This window comes from Trachymyrmex cornetzi, unplaced genomic scaffold (genome assembly GCF_001594075.2).
Source record: "Trachymyrmex cornetzi isolate Tcor2-1 unplaced genomic scaffold, Tcor1.1 scaffold16, whole genome shotgun sequence".
NCBI classification, from domain to species: Eukaryota; Metazoa; Arthropoda; class Insecta; order Hymenoptera; family Formicidae; genus Trachymyrmex; species Trachymyrmex cornetzi.
Window position 1 is genome coordinate 1,030,461 of NW_017296201.1, and position 21,606 is coordinate 1,052,066.

The following is a 21,606-nucleotide window of genomic DNA, read 5'->3' on the forward strand; positions in this document are numbered from 1 at the left end:
AAACCAATCGGAACCGTATTAAGAAATTGATTAATGAGCTTTCTGCAATAAGCTACTACCTAATCTTTAAGTCTTAAGTCGTAAGAAATTGACCGATTACAGTCGAATGTGAGAAGAATTGATTATGATTGATCAGTTTCTTACGGCTTAAGATTAAAGCTTAGATAACTGCTTATTGTAAAAAATCCATACAAGACATTACTTAAGACGGTCTTAAAATAAGAACTATGAACATAGCCTATATGTAGTTTATTCTTTCACTCTTCACAACATCGTATCTACAGATATGTGTCTGTTACCATAATATTTCCTTTTCCTGTATTTTTCCACACTCTTATTTGCGAGCAATATTCTATCAAGTATCTGAATATCAGATATGTATATATAATATACTTCATTCGACAAGCAAACTAAGTGTTTTATGGCGGAAGAAGTCTATGGTGGTGTCTCTTCCACCATGAGTCTTAGTTTCTCCTTCAAAAATATGAAACTTACTTGAATTTTCACTTTTTTTAAATAAGCACAACTGATTAGAATATGCAATTAAAACTGAGTACATTTCTTTTTGTTGCGCCTTTGATAATACACCGCGAATGCGTTTTCGTGACGTACATCATTAATAATTGATATAATATATTACAATTGCGACGATCTATGGGAAAGTTATAACAACGTGCAGCGAGTAACATTTTTGCATCAGGATAAAACAATGAATTGAGACAATAGAATCACAGTTATCTATAGATATAATACATTCCTCTCTAAATCGCGATATGCTTATCTTTCGTATTTTCCGGGAGTACCGTAGTCCTCAGAACATCGGCAACATGTTACTTATATTGCGGATGCGAATGAGTTCTCTCTTCTTCTCGCAAAATTCAGTTGAAGAATGTCCTATTCGACAATTCGCTATTCGCTCGTCGATGTTGCGAAATGCAACGGCAAAAACGGAGCGAGAACCTGGATCGTCATCCATGACAACATTTACGATGTAACGGATTATATGCAACAGGTACATAAATTATAAAATTGTATATTACAAATTGTATATTTTTACCTAAATGCAATTAAATTTTTTTTTACATATATTAAATTCTTTCAATATTCTATGTAAAATATAAAAAAAGCATTAAAATAAGATTAGAAAATAAATATTTTACATAATATTTTATATTTTGTGTAAAAATATATTAAAATATAAGATATGAGACATTTTGTGAATGATTAATTTTTTCATCACTTTATTTTAATGCCTTTATAAGTAAAAAAAATTGAATTATTTAAAAAGAACTTAAAAATTGTAACCAAAAAGTAGAAAATATCGATAACATTGATATCAAAATTGCACGTATAGAGAAAGAATATATAGGCGGGTCATTTTATATTTGACAGTTAAATATTTGGAAATTGTTGAGGTCTGAAAATATTTCAGACACACAAAAATTGTAGGGTTTTGAGGGGGAAAGAAGATGGTGACCACAGTTGATCTTAAGATGAAATTCCTCAAGGTTACATAAAAATTTTTAATATAATCTATAGAGGTATTTTTATTGCATATTCTAGCTTATTTCAAGACTGTAATAAATAGGCCAACTACATTGTTTTCTCTGTATATAAAATCTCAAAATTTGGCCGAAACGTTTGATCATCCTCTGTATATAAAAATAACTTAATAAATTAGATTTAACTTAATAAATTAAATTAGATTTAACTTAATAAATTAAATTAAGTACAGGGGGAAATATTATTTGCAGCATCCTGGTGGTCCAGAATTAATCGACGAATACGCAGGAAAAGACGCGACGAGTGGATTTGATGAATTCGGACATTCTTCAGATGCAACAAAGATGCTTAAAAAGTATTTGGTCGGTGAACTTGAAGATGTAAGCATTCATTAATTTTATGTCATTATCACAATTTAGCAAATCAGAAATCTCGTAAGTAGTATCCACGATTTTGTAATTTTCTTCCATGCTTAATAGCATGAATAGCAATGATCTAATGATCAGTTAGATAAAAACATTTGATTGTCTTTGTCTCATGTCTGATCATCTAATAGCATATGGCAGAGAATCCCGAAATCATAGACGTTACTTATAGGATTTGGTAACAACTAACTCGCGATCATTATCGCTCTCAGACTCTCTCTCTCTCTGGTATATCAAATTTTTCATTTTGTGGTATATGCTGTCGAATATATCGTGCTCCCTCTCTAAAGTTTGAGTACTCTGTGAAGTATAAATACGAAAAAACATGCAAATCTGCAGCTGTATGTGTATTATTAAATATTTGAGAAATGCTTGTGCAATCAATTGTTAATACTTGTAATAAGTTGATGCTTGATTTGTATCAATTATTAATTTAACAATATATACGTGTAATCATTTCAAAGTGGGTTCCCAAGCAGAACGAGTCATCATGATATCAAAATGATATCATAATAACTCCAAAATTATTATTAAAAGTCATTTTTCAATCATTTCCGATTTATTTTAATGTTATTTTAACGTTATCGTAACTTGTTGTTCTGCTTGGATTTAGATTGGATTAAAAAGAAGGAATCATTTCGAATTTTTCCGCTGTTCAGCCGATAAAGGAATCGCGAAAAAGTTATTTATTTCCACTATATAAAGATTAACAAAAATCATTTGGGTTTGCAACGTGAAATAAAAGGATGGTTGCGGGATACTTTGTACCCGGGAGTAATGAGTCTAGGAATGATTCTGGGCCTATATATTCTGTAACTGTTTTACACGCCTACCGACAGTTGTCGATGTCGTTGCGCAGATATTTTATATGGTGAAAAAGCCGCGCAACGACACCGATAACTATCGATAGGCGTGTAAAGACTATTACAGAATAGTGCCCCTGGTTGTTAGAAAATGTTTGTGCAATAACACATTTGGCTTTCTTCCATCATGGGTCATGTTACCTTATACGATACGCTGAATGTGACAATACCACAGTATATAATATTTACACGTTACAGGAAGATAAAAGAGTTAACAGAATGAAGAAGCGCGCTGCTAACGGAATAAAAATGAAAGGAGCGGATAAGCAAAAACAAAGGTATTCAATCAGTAATATTAATATTTATACTATTAATCATAATGCGAAAAAATGCTTATATCGCTTAATTTCACTAAATAACATACTGAATGGCACGAAAAACTTTATCTTTCCAAGAAGCAATTCTTCTATAAGAGGAAAGAAGCATACAAATGTTATACATACATGTAGTAATATACGAATTTTGTAATGCAGAAGGAATTAATTTAGTAATAATGCTTTGTAACAGTACGAGTTAATAGATTAAACACAAGCGTTTCTTATTATTAATTTTGCTATTTTTATATTTTAGGCCTTTCTTAAGGTTGATCTGCGGCAAATGTACATGTTAAAGGACGCGTTGTAAATATCAATTGCATAAATTATTTTAAATATATAATTGTATTTATCACATGTCATTTATGTTACATTCGCTATCTAAATACAGCGTTTATGACGTGTATGTTGTATTACCGATAAGAATCATTAAAATTAAAAACCTTATCGCTTGTACGTGACATTGCGGGCGTATAAGAATGAACAAGGAAAACCGATAGAGCTAATTACATCCATCAATACGAGTCATCTACTTATCGCATTCATGAATACTGTACAGTCAATTTTTTACTCAACGGAATTTCCATTGTTACAAATAATCTAATCTTATTGAGAAGTTTTGTGATTTAAAAACTTACTTTTTAAGTTAAGAGAGAGAGAGAGATTGACAAAGTTAATTAATTAAATTTATTTAACACAGAATTAAATATTAAATTTCATCCGACCGTACATGTAAGAACACAACCGATAGAAATAAATGCCTTCAACGGTAACTAGCTGGATCTTAAGCTAAGTGCTTGTATAATTCTGTGTGAATTATATATAGTACGCATGTAGTTCTTTAAATTACACGCCGAAATGATTTTCTGGTCTTAAAACACGAATTCTACCGCAGTAATATCACGAGTTAAATTGATATTAGCAATTTAACAATTTGATCCTTTTTCGCATCTTAAAACGATCTTAATAATGCTGAATGATGTTAAAATCTGTCAATTTTACGTAACACAATTAGCGCTTAATGCTTATTAACGTGAGTACATCATCAATAGATGTTAAAAATAAATACGGAATTCTATAAAAGGAGATATATTTAAGTTTAATAAGCTATATATTTAAATATTTAAATAACAAAAATATATAAATAATTTTTAATAGATATTTACTTAATTAATAAGATAAACGATACTTTCTAACAGAAGACACAGACGACACAGTGTAACACAGTGAATCATAGTATCTTTGTTGTTTGTCAATGTTAAACAAAGATGAAATGATCACTGTGTTACATTGTGTCTCTTGCTGGAAAGCACCAAAATGTTCAATTAAATCCAACCTCCTATTACTCGACCGGTCGCTTTTGACTTTCCTTGCAATTTTGTAGTTTGAACTGGTACTTCAAGCTTCTTTCTTGTTATGTCAGATTCAACACATTTTTCCGTATCAATTTCCTTATCTACTTCCGAGGTCTTCTGTCCAGTGTTATCACTATTATTTCCCTCTGTATTCTTCGACTGTTGGTACTTATAATTTTCCGTCTCTTTTTCCTTTTGCTCGTCTAATGTTTCTCTTCCGCTTGTTACTTCATTTTCTTCTCGCTGTTGCTCTTGGACATTTTCCGTTTCTTCGACTTTTTTCTCTTGATTGAACGTAGCAGATGATATCGATTGCTTGCTTATTTCTTGTCCTACGGAATCCTCGAGTATATTCTCTTGATTGAACGTAGCAGATGATATCGACTGCTTGCTTATTTCTTCTCCTGTGGAATCCTCGGGTATAGGTGATGGTGATTTACCTTCAGCTTTAGCAATGAGTCCTGCTTGTTTGTTCACACTGTTTGTAGACTCTAATAGACTTTTCTTAAACGTTTCAGTGGCCGGTCGTGGAATCACATTTGTAGAAGGTTCCGTTATCATAACTTTACTGCTTCTTCGAGGAGCCTCCTCAGTTTCATTATCATTTGTATCTGCGAATGAATAATATTTAAATAAAAAATTATAAAATTATATAAGGTTCTTAGTCGATGAGAGAAAGCATTGGAAGGATTCAAGATTAAAAAAGTCTCATGCAATTATTTCAAAGTTAAATAGGAATTGTAAGGAAGTACATGTCAATTTGTTAAATTTTTGATGAGAAAGTTAATTTAAACTTGACAAAAAAATTCATATATCGAAAAAAGATTGATGCAAGATACTACATGGAATTTATTTCGACATCTCTGTGAAGTTTAAATTGGAAATCAAAAAGGTGTATCAGATAACATCAATGCTAAAGAATTTAAACATAAATGTACCATCGAGCTGCTCATCCGGTTTGTTTTTGCTTAGCATGAACTTGGCATAGGCTATTCTAGTAATCGGAGTAAAGTCCGAGAGATTCGGATTATAGTCGAGCAGCCGTTTCGGATCCATGGACGCTAGATCGGAATCCGGCTGGTGTCTCAGTTGGCGACGTAAACTACGCCGGGTTTGACGTTGCATCGCTTCATTTGTACTTCCAATAGGATCCATGGCGATGGTGCTTTGCCTTACTACGGCGTTCCAGTCCTTTTTACCGACTCCGCTCCCTTTCCGTCCAATCGCCTTTGCGATTTGACTGAACACGTCCTTTGGCTCTTTTTCACTTTGAATAACAGCCTGCACGATGCCCTCCACAATACCGATCTGGAAATCTTTCTGGAGTCGACGTTCCATCACTTTGCCTTTTTTTCCGGGTACTTTAAAAGTATAAAAAATTATATTTTGTAAGTGTACTTGCTTTTAAAATGCATTACTTTAAAATAGTACTCGCAATGATCTGCACATTTTTGGGCCGATTTCGTAGGCGACGTTTACTTTCTAAACATTACCGTTTACCGAATTGATCTGGAAATCTACTCTCTAAATCTTTTGGAATGAAAATTGAGCTAATCTTGAAAAAAAGAGTGAAAATTTTGATCAAGAATGGCAGATTTTCATTCTTTTTTAGAGTAAAATTTCACTCTTTTGGAATGAGAATCACTCCAAAGGAATTATGGAATTTTACTCTTTTTTTTTTGGAGTGAGACTTCATTTCTTTGAGTGAACTTTCACTCTAAAAGAGTGAAATCTTACTTTTAGGCGAATCATTCAAAGAGTTTGCGAATTCAGCGCTTCCGAAAATCAGCGAGTAAATTCGAGCGAACTCGACACGAAGCGAGACAAATGAACGATCTGAGTGATCGAAAAGAATAGCTGGAGCAAAATAATAGAAAATGATCCTCCTGATTTTCCACGAGGTAAAATACGTTTATGATTGATTATTATATAAATATTGTAAATGATAGGCAGGGTTGAGAACATGTATCTATGTCCGGACACTTACACAAAATTTATTAACATTATTAATCTCAAATGTTTTTAAATTCGATATTATAATTTAATTGTAATTTTTAAATGTAACTAAATTATAATATTGTAATAAAAAGAGCATTTGAGATTAATAATAATAAATTACATATGTGTAAAAGTATCCGAACATAGGTACACGCACCAGCAGAAATGGTCATTTCTGCCGGTGCGTGTACATGTCCGGTCATTGGGATGTTTACCTTATATAAAATATTAATAAAAGATAAAAATGTTCAAAGATAAATACGTTTCTAAATATATCTTATAGTTTATTTATACTCTGTCTTAGAAACCTGTTTTACCATTTTAAAAAGTGTAATTATACAGAAGACAGGTTTATTCATCGATTTTGATGAAATTAAAACAAATTTCCTTATCTTAATAGTCATCAACTTTAACCATTAATCTCAGTTTACCGGACAGAATGACACTTATTTTTCTGCCAGATTCGTTCATTTCGTGCAAAAATGCGTCAAACGACTCTAATTTCATCAAAATCAATGAGTAGTAGGCTTCCTGCATAATTACAAAAAAAAGTAACGAAAAGTAATGATTTTTTATCGTTACTTTTAAGTAACGGTAACGTGTTGCTTTTAAAAAGTAACTTTCCCAATCCTGATAATAGGTTTATTACATGTAAATATACTGACTATTTGTTTCTTCTTTGTCGAGCATTGGTGTGCACATTCCGTTTTTCCTAAGGATATTGATCAGATCATATCGGAAACTTGAAATGTCCTGGCGAATTTCCCTGACATCATCCTCCGTAATACCAAACTCATCTCGTTTCCTTTGTTCGGACGTCACATAACGACGTATAAGTAGACGCACTACAGTGTCATGTCTCATCATAGCTTGCTCCCGAGACTTTTTCTGAAATAAAATAATTAAATAATTTTGTTTTGAATTAATAACTATTATCAATAGTAAAATGCGTCGAGTAACTTCGATATTAATGAAAAAGGGATTGTCTGATATACGTATTCTTTCAGCCAGCGTAAATACAATTAAACGTAAAGACTCTCGAAATTGTCAATAAAATTGTCAATTTTTTATTTTCTATATATTATTTTAAATAAAAAATTTGTTAAAATGCAATCCGTTTAAAATTAACTGAAGAATACAATTTTGTTATTTTACTTTTTGTAATAGGATATCATTCGTCAAAAGTTTCTTATTTATAATCATTAAATATAAAATTATACGTACAAAAATGAATTGTAGCTTTAAGTAAGTTTTGTAAATTTTTTTGAAAAATGTAAATGGGGCAAATGGAATTAATGAAAAGAACATTCTGTTTCATAATACTTTAATAGATAAAAATTGTTTACTATAAATGATCTTGTGGAATGATTGCTGCTTCCACATTTGAATAGCTTTCGCAAAGTTTTATTTGTTGGAATCATATTAAATGGCGGTGGTACAGTATCGCCATCCTCGAAATAACTCATCCATAAATTGCTCCTGGCAAATTTCCATTCTGTATCAGATCTTTCCTAAAAATATACAATTGATGTGAGATGTTAAACGTCAATTTTAACAAAGAATATTGTGTAAAAATTAAATAATTATAAAAATTACTATAAAAATTTATAATATAAAAATTAATTAAAGAAAAACAAGAGATTTATGTGTTTAAATTAAATATAAATATAAAAGGCTTAAACGATAATCTATTTAAATAACTTGAAAGGAATATACCCTCATTGAGAGAAATTTACTCCTTTCTGAAAAAAATTCGCAAATTTCTTCTTCAATTTGTCCATACAGAGATCTCTTGTCCTTCCTTGAATAATTTTTATATATATTTACTGACAAAATATCCTAAAAAAACTGACTGATTCTACCGAAATGATTTGATAAGAATTAGACATCATAGCAATCAACATATTCAATAGCACAATGATATTTATCACGGAATAAGAACCAAACATGAGGAGCGCCCAGAATCGTGTAAAGCTCTTAATGCCTGTCAGGTCGAACGACATTAAATCAACCATGCCGAAACTTGCCCAAAAGAGAGATTGTGATGTCTCGAACAAGCTGAAAGCACAAATCAAATTAAATCTCTCGTCGGAAATCTCTATGGAAATGAGTATTTTCGGTCTCCGTACTTGGCAAATCTTCTCCATATGGAGCAGGCTTTCTCCTGATTATCGAAATCCGGTTCGTCGGATACGTGATAGCATTTCCTTTTTTCTAAGTCCGCATAATACCACATCAACTGATTCATGCCTAAAATAAAACATAAAATTAAAACGTCGTTCTACCTTACGTTTTTTTCGCTTTGCGATCGCACTGAATCAGGAGATTACCAGTATTGTCTGAGAAGTAAAAGTGGGATGATTTTTTAATCAGTAGGTATGACAAGGCTTATGAATAACGAAACTTCGGTGAATGACTGAATCGGGAAGATGCGTTACTTACCGCAGCCAAAGGCAAATAGCACGAGAGTGTAGATGAAAAAGAACTTGATAATATCTATTATCATCCTCCCAAGGGAAATCTGGAGCGGCCCAAGATGAGGATTCACGCTGAATATATGGACAAGTTTTAGAAAGCTGAAATACATCCACGCATATGACGTGTGGGTTGAATATCGATAGATAAGAAACATTTCCCAAACGTGCGCGCGTTCACAAAAATTACCTAAATATCATTCCGGCTGCGAATGCTCCTTCTGAAAGCAGCATTGGATCGAATGCGTGCCATTTATCTCTTGGGTACCAAGGATCTAAACCATCCCAATATTCTCTCTACACAATTGGAAGATTTGTGTTAAATTTAACATTTCACAAAAAATATCTTTATGCAATACTCAAATTATTCTACAATTAATTGTTTGTCTTTATGGTAATTATTTCAATTCAATTAATTAATTTTAGAATGCAGATATATGGAAATCTATACCTGTACTATCCACCAAGCCGTAATACGCATACTTATCCAGATTACGTAAAATGTATTTTGAATGAAATCCACAATATTCCACAAATCTGACATATACTCAATTAACCCATCTGCCCATAAAGCCTTAATCTCGCCGATGATTAAACCTACAAATGCATTTGATTATAAATGAAAAGAAGTAAATGGCCAAGATAACTTATAACATCATTTTTCGGCAAACTATAAATCATTTTTGTTATTAAGATAAAATTAATTGTTTATGTAAAAATTCTATATACTTATTTAAATTTAAATAAATAATTTTTATATACAAAGTATTTCCTAACTTACATATTTTTCTCAAAAATTTTAGTAAATGAGATTTAGATTAGCAAAGACTCCGCACTAATTACATGGAAAATTGGATTCCGGTAAAATGAGTTTGTTTTCTCATATGCTGTATAGCTTATTACAGAGCCTTCCAACTCGAGCACGGCGTGCGTTTTACGTTATGAAATACTTCTTCCTTCTGCCTCCGATTAGATTTCTGACTTACAGAGGTGGATCACAGTATCGTAGTATGATCTGTCTCTTGGGGTCAGAAATCTAATGGGAGGGGGGAGGGGGAAAGAAAGAAGAGGGATTTCATAATGTAAAAGATACACTGTGTCCGAGTTGAAAGGCTCTGGCTTATAATGTGATAAACAAAAGATAAAATACAATTTGGCTCAATAATAGATAGTTCTTGAGTTTTAGTGTATCAAAAAGTTAAAACTGCTTTGTTTTACACATTTCATATACACCATAATACATAAAATGATAATCTTTCTTTCATAGCTCTCGAAAAAATTTGATATTATATGATTTATTTTATAAATGTTCTATTCTTTTATAAAATGTTATCTTATGCTCCATTTTAACCTAAATCGAAGCTACATTTATTGTTCATGGTGCTTGATAACACTATCACGCTATTAGTTGTACGAACAGCGTTGGTAGCGTTTGCATTTATAGCGTCTACCCAAAATGCACTCATAGTGTCATTTTCAGGACGTTGTTTCATATTCCAGAGTTATAAAAATGCGTTCAATTTGCAACACCGGCCTTTGTGCATGTACCTGCGAGATAGGGTTTGCTTAACCATGACGTTTTTCCATATTCACTCCTTCGTATCTTTTCTCTCTCCAATAAAATCTAAGTAAATCTTCAAAGTTTTGACGTAATATTTAAATTGCATACTGAATATTTATTTGTATTACTTATCGCCGTGCTCTTATTAGCCTATATTCGGATTATCGCATTTTGTTACATTTTTTAGAACCCCATATACTCCTAAATAATTTTTAATACCAGGATTTAATTACTTATCACATAGATGACCACGCCTGTCTCGACAAAACCCGGGATGCAGCCACGTTCCCGTTTTTTCCAGTTAGCAAGTATTTCTCGCATCCACTCGTTACCAAATAATTCGATTAGTAAGTATTCAATTCTTTGCGATGCCATACCGAGTAGCACTTAAAAAATAAATATTTGAGAGTCATTTCAATATAAATTAACACACGCAAAATAAATAGGAACATATCATACTCAAAAAAAAAGCATATGATGCAGAATGACATATAAATTTGACGAACGGCTTCTTCATAAACGACCCCATTTGCGAAGAGGGGGCTATCATATAAATAATACTATAAACCGGAAACATTGCTCCAAGTTTGGCAACTTCCATCAACTGTGCTATCATATTTTTCCTTCTGAATCCCGGAAGACCGTCATACCAAATAGCAGCTAATAATTGTTGCACATTTGGATGAGAGACGAACTTTAACAAAAATATATTATATAAATAACGAGGAACGCTCGTGTCCTGCTTGGCTATTTGTTTTATATTGTTAAAGATATTGCGCTCGTACTATTCTGTTGCTAAATCGCATCTTAAAAAATTTACTCCTCTACACACGCACGCACGCACGTACACACACACACACACACACACACACACACACACACACACTAGTATACCCGATGAATACAAAAATTTGTAATTGAGCTTTAAATTATATTTATCCAAAATTTTCACAAAAAAAATGTACTCATATATTTATTCAAAATTTTGGACTTTTAAAAAATATTTATTCCAAAAAAACTATGAATATTTAACGAGTATTCATATTCATTCAATAAAATATAAACTGAAAAAGAAAGCTCTAATAAACAATCGTCACCCCTTAATTAAAACCGGCATGTGATGACTTTAAGTAAAAAAAATTAATTTTATTTATTTTTGTCATTGTAATATTTAGATTTTATGAAGGAAACTTAGAAATTTTGAAAAATATATATATATTTTAGAAAGCAATACATTTTTTATTTATAAATATCTATTTGATACAGCGCCATACATATTCCAACATAATTCCGGTTACATCACAGTAATGTTATAAACATTTTATAAGATATCTTGAGCAGGTCTTTCATTGTGGTCTGTGGCCATTAAATTCCGAGATATATTATTTATTCCCAATAAAAATGTCTCTATAGGTTAAACAAGGACGCATTTCGTATAAAATCGTGTAGATCGCGAACTAAACACACGGTGTAATCGTAGCCATTGATTTTATTGATTTGGTTTTTCTTGCAGGCTTGCAAGCTTTGTGCGGATAATACAGAGTAAAAGTGAATACGAAACGAAAATATTCGTAATCATATTCAAAAAATATTCATTCAAATGGAATAAAAAAGTATTTTTATTCATTTCTTAACGAAAAAAAAAATAAGTGTATTCGAATGAGTATTTTCATTCATTTTTTATTTATTTATTCGAGTATTAGGTGTACTCACCGGACACACTACAAACACACACACACACACACACACACACCCCGCATATACGTCTACTCACTAACACATATAAAGTTTCTAACGATGTAAGTGGAGATATATATATATATTAATATCTACATACTTGTTTCTGCTTATATTTAATAGCCAGTTTGAGACGATCCAAAGTCTGTCTCTCTCCAGGGTCCCAATTTTCGCCAGTAGGATTGTAATTTAACATTACTTCTAATTCGTAAGATGTGCGCGCGTGGTCTAGTAAGGAGGTTGCAAATTGCTGTGTTTGTTCCCGCATCTCCTGGACCAATGTATAATTATTTTTAAGATGGATGAATGTGCACTGTATTTGAGAGTAATATTAGATTAAATTTATTGAACTTTATCATTCTCTTGATATAACATTTCTCATTAGAAAAATTCATAAGGTATCCAATAGTTTGAATTCTCCTAAGAGATATATTTTATTCTTGCACATAAAATGTTAAATAACTATCATAAACTATTAATTTTTTAATAATCGTACTTTAACACTTTTATATGCAAAATAATCCTATATTAAAATTGGCGCGTCACGTTTTTTTGAAGCCTCTTTTCAAAGGGGTGTTGGAGTACTCCGATTTCGATGTGGCTTCGTATTAGGGGGTTTTAGGGGTCGCTCGTTCCGAAATCGTGATCAAAATTTCGAAATTCAAAATAGCTGAACCAATTTAGCAGACGGAATTCTTAAAGGTTTTCCGATTTCGGTGAAATTTCGCATAAGGTGTATTTAGAGGTCGATGATTTTGAAAATTCAAAATGGCTGAATTAATATGGCTGATGGAATTCATAAAGGTCTTCCGATTTCGGTGAATTTTCGTATAAGGGGAATTTAGGGGGTGTTGATTGCCAGTATGGTGGACGGAAATGTTACGGAAATGTTACGTAACATTTCTGTAAAAATTCTGTAAAATATTCAATTTTTTAATAATTTAAATTTCGTTTAACTTTTGAATTAAGAGTGAGCAAACGAAAATTTCGACGGAGCAAACGAATGCAAAAAAAATTATTCGATTTTTTAATATTGGGGAGTTAGTGTGAAGTTGGCGTAGCGCGCGCAGGGGATGTGCTAGTTATATGTTAAAAGATCATACAATTTCATTAGAGTAAAGGTGACCTTGAAGTTTCAAAAAATATGACCATATATGAGAAAAATTTTGCTCATCATAAATATGTGCACCTTCAAATCGATCAATTTTCCTCTATGGTATTTTTTGTTCCTGCTTAAAAAAATTGGATAAAAAACGATAGAAATTTATAGAGATAAAATAGAAACTCTATATGATTTTATCTGAACCTAATATCGTACCTGTCGGACAACAAATATTACATCAGATTAAAAAGTTATAAATTCTATAATTTTATATCGTTATTTCCCAATCCTGGATCCACACCTTATTAATATGTAAAAGAAGAAAAAGAATAAGAATTAATAAGTTAGTAATTACGTTGTATTGGGCGCGGAATTCTTGCTCCATCCTGCTGAGACGACGTAGTTCCCATGAAAGCTCGAAAGCCGTCAAAAGTGGATCTTTCGATGAAAGTGCTATTAGAGATGACGAAGTGAGTGCTCGGTACGCGTTTATTCGAGACTGCGAGTGTCGGAGGGAGTCTTGTTCGCTGGACATGACACATTCGTCGCAACCGCACCTGCAATAAAATGGCAATGCTGAGTTTTTTCATCTCAACAAATTTTATATATGGGTGAAAAAATTAATTAACATAATCTGCACACCAAAAAGTTCGTCATTAAATATTTTATCTGATTTAAAATGCAAAAAAAGAAATAATAAAGTAATTAATTGAGAACTATTATTGCTGTCAGGATTTAATGCAGAAAGTAGACACTTTTACATATTATAAAGTATATTTAAAGGAATACATATACACGAAAAGGAACTTAGCCTGCGTTCCAATTAATGTTCGCAATGCTCCCATGCATTAATTAAATTTCATCTTTGTTTTGATGACAGCAAGAATGAAGTAATTCTAACGAGCGTTGTGAACGCCAAGTGAAATATATACACTTTTAGTCAGACTACGGCTGCGTTTCAATGACCACGTTTACACGATACCTTTAATCGAATTTAATAACATCTGTAGTTATGAAACTGACCAATCATAGCTATTGCTCTAAGAATAGAATGTCTGTAATGGGTTAGTTTCTAACTACGGATGTTATTAAATCCGATTAAGGGTGACCGTGTAAATGTAGTCAGTGGTTACTCATAGCGCTCTTGGAATTATTTCATCCTTGATATGTATCAAATATTACAAGTAAATATTAAACAAGAACAAATGATGTTTATGAGCTCTATAAGCGCTAAATGAAACCTACAACACGACATACAGACAAAGTTAAACGATCCTTGATCAAGAGACGATAAATCCGAACCAAGGAGGAAAAGAAGAAAAAATCTAACACGTTAAGTAATATAACAAAAAAGATTGTATAGTGACATTAAACAGACGTCACTTCGATAAATTCGATCATGAATTTCTTACAATTACAGAACTATTATTACTAAATACGTTTCATATCTTTTGTATACCTAGCATCGTGAGGTGTGGGAAGAGTCGCGCCACGATCTAAGAGCAATTTCAGTATTTCATAATTATTTTTATGAGCTGCTAAAATCAATGGAGTTATATCAGAAGTAAAGTTCGATGATGAATCTGCGGCTTCCCAACTCTGAAAGAAAATATGAGAGGGTTGTTTCTATTTTAAATTAATGATTAAGGGATGCCTTCCAATTGCTTAACACAAATGTACATAGGAATGCACAAAGTGTAGCATTGTGTACGGATCAAAATGTGTAGGATAATAATTACCACATGTGATATAGCTATATACTTTTATATAATCAATAGAGAGTTTTGTATTAAAAATTTTGTATTGAAAATTTATTGAAGATTTAGACATTGTGCTGTCAGAATTTAAAAAAAGATAATATATATATATTTGTATATATGCGGACATATAACAAAATAATGGCATTGGACTTACATAAGGATGTCCCGGCTTGTGTATTTTTTCCTCCCATTCTAGCAGGATTTCCACCGCTTCCACATACTCCTCTTTAATAGCATGCAAAAGTGCATCCTGAAAGAATTATGGCTTTAAGTGTTTTACGCTCTTAAACGTTAGAATATAGCTAAGACACAGTATAATGTAGATGTTTAATGTAACAACATTGATTGTTGGTAGCTTACAGCTTACACGTTGTTTTACTTATAGTGAAAACTTTATAAGTATCAGCGCAACACGCATTACTGGTGATAATTAGAGGAGCGGCCGTCGCTGATGATTTTTATAAGAGATACTGTACCATTTCGATCTCATGATATTTACCTTCACGTCAATTCCAAGTTCGAGCAGCAGCTTTATAAGCTCAACGTTTTCGTTTTCAATAGCGGCTATCAATGCCGATCGATTTAACGGATCAACGCAATTGATATTTAATATCTCCGGGTGATCTTGATTTTCTTCAATTAATCTGTTCCACAAATTACACAACAATTATTATTTTTTTCCTTATCAAGACGATATATTTATCATACATGAATGTCTAAAAAGATTTAAAAGTGATAATAATTATGATAACCTCATCACATAAACATCTTCAACATTTGTTTCGGTAAAACTTTAACTTCTCTCGTGCAACTAAAATATACCTTTAGAAAATTTATGAATCTTATTTTAGCAATGCATTAATCGATATGAGTTGTCACAGAATTATCGACTGTCTTTGTGTAATTGTAACTTGTTTTAGTCAATATAGTTACTTAACAAAAATATTCCTTCAATAAAAGTATTAAGAAAAGTTATTATAACGTTATAAGTTATTACAACTGTTTCACCAAATCTTAATACCGTACATTTTTATGTCTATAATTCTAATTTCAAAAATTCCCGATTTAAATTATATTTAAATGAGAAATAGAAATTGTTAATTACAATTAAGTTTGTGAAAGGCCATCATTATTATAACTTTAGGTCAATTAAGTTAATAGACTAATTATTTCTGTGTAAAAACGCGGAGATACATAATTTGTTTTAATTTGTTTATAAAAATTAAAAATAAATAATTAATTAAAAAGTGGCTTAATAAGTATAAATAGTAAATAGGAGGAGCAATGCTCCTCTTTTACTCCTACCAAGGATTAGTTTCGAATTATACACATTTCGTTCTTGTATATTTTTATTTATGCTCTAACACTTGGTTGAGGGATATATATTTAGTTGTGTGCGTAGTTCGAGTCGTATTTGTTTTCTCAAATCGCAAATGCAAAAGTGACTTACGACACACAAATGCAAACGCGTTGTACACATGATGGAAGTAATATTACTTCCACAATGGTTGTACACACGGGAATACAAATGCCTTAACATGCTGTCTCATTTCTTTTCATGCCTTCTTCTCATTCTTTCTCATGCCTCCTCCGATAAGCATGCAACTTCGAGTGTTAAGTCATTTGTATCCCCGTGCATGCATAGATGTCTAACGTGAAAAGTTATATCGTGAAAAGTTATATCGTGAAAAGTTATATCGTCTTATCAGCTTCTCGTCGTTCCGTTACGCTACGGATGAGCATTGCAAGAAACGCATAAAACTGTCGCGTTTTTATTGCATTATTTGAAGATATGTATATAATAAAAAAGTTAGTAATACTCAAGAATTCTACTTTCTTCACCGATTTTGATAAAATTAGGCTCATTCGACGCGTTTTTGTACGAAATGAATGAATCTGATAAAAAAAAGTGTGGACCGTGAGATATTAATCTTTAGTCTTTTCATCGCATCGACATAATTTATTTAAGCCAATCAAATGATGTAGTTGCTATTAAAATATTCGTGGTTGAATGTTTAAGAAACAGTCTGATTATTGCAACTAGATACCGTCATCGATGCGCAACAAGTCATTCAATCATTGTACAGTCGATTACAGGAAGGTTGCAACATTTTTTTTTTATGGGTTTTGGAATGCAACTTGTTCACCAAACGAGCAATTAGTTCTTTATATTTATAGATCTAACCATTTACGTTCAATTATTCTACGAGCAAGTTGAGTTTCAAAATCCATCGAGAAAAAAGTGTAGCAACCTTTCTGTGTCCGGCTATACTTCAAGCATAAATAGTTGCTGCGTATTTTATTATTTAATCTAGTTAATATCACCAGATTTCTGCAGTATATAGACCAATCACACTGTTTTTTTTTTTTGCGTGTATCTACATAATGTCTCACATAATTACATATTTCACCTAATTACATATTTGATCTACATCGCGGTAACAAAAAGGGTTAATTTATTTATTCCAAGAACTTAGATTATTTTACGTGACCAGAATATATATCCTTAAAGGGATTATTAATGCAGAAAAATTCAGGATTACCTTTTGACAGTGGCACAATCACCTCGTTCTGCGCTAAGCAGGAAATGTTTCTCGACTGGGCCAAGAATATAGTCAACATTAGGTGTCTGTAACGATTGCATCGACGGCGGTCTCATCTCGTTAGATAGTAGATCCTGCTGAGACTCTGACGGATTCATTTTTCTCCAACGTGTCGTTGAAAAGATATTTATGCACGCTAAACAAACAACTGAAGCTGTTGAAATTACAAGATGCTTTTCTCATTTTAAATGCTTCTTCTCACTTGTAAAATTATAAACGCCCGTGTATAATTTTTATATAATTTTTGAATTGAAATGCTCTCAAATCACCAAATGTTTTTTTCAATTATCCTCAGCAACTAAATTTTTTTGATTTATTCAAAATCGATTAAAAAATTTTTTTGAAAGTTCCATGTTTCTGGCTATTTAGAAGTATAGTATATAACTATGTTAAATAAATGCTTTTAAAAAAAAAACTATTCTATAAAAAATTTCTAAATTTTAACTAATATTCCGTAAAAATTTCAGAAAAAATTCCGTAAAAGAGAAAACGATATTTTTTATTATCCTTTCTCGACTTGGACCATTTTGTAGAGATATGTCGAAGGGATGTACTTACGTATCTTTTTCACATCGATGTCGATATGCTTGCGCGAAATATGTCAGACGCAGACTGTATAACGATCACATCTAGCAATTCGACGAAACCTTACGACATTGTGTCAGGCGGATCAATTTTCAGGGTGCGGATTAAGTACGAGGGCGAGGCGTCGCGTACTGAAAGAAAAGAACTCAGCCGGACTCACACAGAGACTTACCACATTGTCTAGTATTGTATGGCATTGGCGTTATCACAGGATATATGCGGATAGCGAGCGAGTACGTGTTTCTCTTGCTATCTAATTCCCCAAATAATGGCTCGCGAGAGTTTTGTGACAGCGAATAGAGATTAAATCCCAAGTTTGTATGCCGCCAACGCGTTTTACCTCATTCTTCTTCATATTTTCCGTCACTCGTATGATTAATTATTTATTCCCACCTCCTCTGATGATATGGCTTTATTACTGTGTTTAGTGCGATGCATTCATAATAATTTAAGAAATGAATACAACAAAGAAAGGTAAAACTAATTACGAGAAATACGTGCAGTATATTATAACGTGAAATTTTTTTCTATGCCGCGATATAAAAAATATGTTCGACATATTGCAACAAAAATGTATACTTATGAATTAAGATATATAAAATATCTTATATATAATATAAAGAAATACAAAAGATAAGGAAAAATAGAGAAAGAAAAGAAAAAGGGCAAGAAGTCTGCATTCCTCTCTTTCTCTCTCTCTCTCTCTCTCTCTCTCGCTCGCTTCACGCGCGCGTATAAATGTGCATACACAGAGAAAAATAATTGAGAGATGAATACCTTACAAGACTAGTAAAAATATTCTGGCTATTTTTACCCAATTTGTGATAGATTTTATTTGTCTAAAAAAGTAAGACTACCGGAGATTTAAGATAAAAAGTACATTATGATTATAGTACATCATTTCAAATGATTATTATCTTATAGTAAAATAAATTATATACTTTCAGTAAAGTAAATTATACTTACAGTAAAGTAAATCGTACTCTTTTCAAGATTGACGAGCACAAACAACTCTCAGAACTTTTATATACATATATATATTTTACTATGTAGTAAAGTAAATTTTGTCAATGCTAAAGAAAAAATTTTTGTCAATAAAGTAAGAATGATTATCATACGACAATCTCATTTACCAGAAATGTAAAGAAAATTTTACATAAATAAGCATGTATCCCTATATACCAAACTTGATAATTCCATAAAGTTTACTAGAATTCTAGTGTATAATAATACTGTACATTTTTCTCCATGTATGTGCGAATATATATTTTAAACTAGTCATCTTGCACTGTAATATTTTAATGTTATTTATCAATGTGTAACATATCAGTAATATTTCTGTGATATTATACTGTAATATGTTTTATATAGGTATTGCGATGTTACTGTAATATTGTGCTATATGAGAATACTTATACCATAAGCTTGAGCTGGATTTAACAGTCCGTCATATTGTTTACGCAACATGAGAAACTTACAATGTGAATTTGGTTGAACGTACATAAAAGACGTACATAAAATTATATAAAAGACAGTCGCATATAAATTGACAAAAAGTGTAGTGATATGAATAACTCTTTAATAATGCTTAAGGTCGTCTGTATTATCGATTAAATGCAGGGATCCCCTGTTCGGTACATTTACCAAAATTTTTTTCTTTTTTTTAGGTTTTTTAACTAAAAAAACTCTTTATATATATAATAATTTTTTGCGACGAACTTCTTAGACGAATCTTCAATTAGCTGTAAGAAGGCAAAAAATTGTGGAATATAAAAATCGAATGAAGATAGCTGGATATAAAATGAGCCAATACTGTATGCAACACATTGTTTATTAACATTTTGCCATCAAAAGGTCTAGAAACTGGCAATTCACTATTTTCGACGAATGTTTAAGTTCTTAGATATTTAAATAGCAACATTTTGATGTCATGCTGTACATTTAGATACGATGATTTCTAGCATTCTGTGTACTATTAGTACATCCAACTAAATTCATTGTTACATGCTGCGGAAGTGACAAAAAAGCGCACAATTTGAATATGAATTTACGGTTACATTAGATGCGTTCAGCAGAACGCAATAGTTTTGCAATCGTTTTATGATTGTTTGCTGAGATAGGACCGCATTTCTCTAGCTCGTTTGCTGAGATGGACCGCATTTCTGTAGCTCTTGAAGTATAATTCAATCAGCGTGAAGAACATTTCCAACAGTTCCAAAATAAATGTTCTGCTGAACGCAGTCATTGACATTTTCGGGACGACAAATTGTCAGGTTTGTGTGTACATTAAATTAATAAGGAGGCAGGTGGCCGGATGTACAGCGCGGTATCGGATATGAGATTTACGGTTCGGCATTTGCTATCAGCTTGCGGATGCGTTAATAAATATTTAGTACTTAATAAAATTTAGAGAAATAGAAGTTCTTTTTTTTTAGAAAAAATGAAATTGTATATATTTATTTAATTAGGAGATAGGATAAGGGTAATATAACAAAATACACAAGAAATTCATTTAATCCTTTAATGCAGTTGCAAGAAAAACAATAGAAATTAAAATGAATAATTGAGCATCACTTCTCGCTGTTGAAAAATATTTTCATGAAACTAATAATAGAAATAATTATATAATATATAAAATCTAGACAAGTACATAATAAAAAACATTTTATATTTGTGTTAAAATTGATATTTTTTGTGCCAAATTTTTAAAATATTCGAGTGTTAATTTAACACAATGTGATTGTATTATTTAAATATTTTGTGTTAAATTAATATTCAATATTTTTAGTGTTAAAATAACACAATTTACAATTTATATCATATTAACGAATAAATAAATAAATAAATAATATATAAATAATATATTCTAAACGTAAATTCTACGATAAATGAATAAAATGTGTTAATTCGACATATTATAAATATTAAATTTACTTAAGTGTGCTAAAATTTAATATAATAAATATTATTTTTTCTGAAGAAATATCTTTTTAATTTGCTTACAAATGTGTCAGCGTTACATTTTTTACATAATATCTGCGTCACTTCCTAATACATTCATTTTGTATTAAATTAACACGAAAATCTAAATGGATCATTTAGGACACATAAAGTTAGGTCTACATAACACGCAGAACGCAGATCACAGGTTGCAAGTGAAACGTATTTCAGATTATAATAGATCGCAGGACGCAGGATCCGAAAGTTGAAGTTCACCCAGCTTCTTACATCCTGCGTTCTGTAAACTATTATAATTAAAATACGTTAGGTTAGTTTCTAGTTTCTAGTTTGTCACCTGCGATCTTCGTTCTGCATGATATGTAAAT

General features: G+C 31.5%; 2 protein-coding genes across 2 annotated transcripts; one reads left to right on the top strand and one right to left on the bottom strand.

Moving 5' to 3' along the window:
- Positions 1 to 765: 765 nt before the first annotated feature.
- Positions 766 to 3,754, top strand: LOC108758651 (cytochrome b5). Its single transcript, XM_018503699.1, has 4 exons — positions 766 to 1,012; positions 1,755 to 1,883; positions 2,990 to 3,069; positions 3,362 to 3,754. Exons 1-4 carry the CDS (start codon positions 890 to 892, stop codon positions 3,399 to 3,401), a joined length of 372 nt encoding a protein of 123 aa, XP_018359201.1. The 5' UTR covers positions 766 to 889; the 3' UTR covers positions 3,402 to 3,754.
- A 653-nt stretch (positions 3,755 to 4,407) lies between these two features.
- Positions 4,408 to 17,793, bottom strand: trp (transient receptor potential). Its single transcript, XM_018503589.1, has 17 exons — positions 17,636 to 17,793; positions 15,592 to 15,736; positions 15,247 to 15,342; positions 14,792 to 14,931; positions 13,688 to 13,889; positions 12,331 to 12,501; positions 10,953 to 11,187; positions 10,727 to 10,879; positions 9,384 to 9,529; positions 9,123 to 9,229; positions 8,901 to 9,034; positions 8,588 to 8,708; positions 8,321 to 8,516; positions 7,805 to 7,969; positions 7,124 to 7,346; positions 5,399 to 5,821; positions 4,408 to 5,071 (listed from the first exon to the last, which is right to left on the bottom strand). Exons 1-17 carry the CDS (start codon positions 17,791 to 17,793, stop codon positions 4,431 to 4,433), a joined length of 3,456 nt encoding a protein of 1,151 aa, XP_018359091.1. The 3' UTR covers positions 4,408 to 4,430.
- Positions 17,794 to 21,606: the final 3,813 nt, after the last annotated feature.

What these genes read in the sequence shown, in the direction of transcription:
- LOC108758651 (XM_018503699.1), top strand. Translation starts at nt 890, where the DNA reads ATGTCCTATTCGACAATTCGCTATTCGCTCGTCGATGTTGCGAAATGC. An exon ending in TAACGGATTATATGCAACAG is followed by an intron (nt 1,013 to 1,754) that starts GTACATAAATTA and finishes TATTATTTGCAG; the next exon opens with CATCCTGGTGGTCCAGAATT. An exon ending in TGGTCGGTGAACTTGAAGAT is followed by an intron (nt 1,884 to 2,989) that starts GTAAGCATTCAT and finishes TACACGTTACAG; the next exon opens with GAAGATAAAAGAGTTAACAG.
- trp (XM_018503589.1), bottom strand. Translation starts at nt 17,793, where the DNA reads ATGAATCCGTCAGAGTCTCAGCAGGATCTACTATCTAACGAGATGAGA. An exon ending in AACTTGGAATTGACGTGAAG is followed by an intron (nt 15,343 to 15,591) that starts GTAAATATCATG and finishes TAATTCTTTCAG; the next exon opens with GATGCACTTTTGCATGCTAT. An exon ending in CGGCTTGGTGGATAGTACAG is followed by an intron (nt 9,230 to 9,383) that starts GTATAGATTTCC and finishes CCAATTGTGTAG; the next exon opens with AGAGAATATTGGGATGGTTT.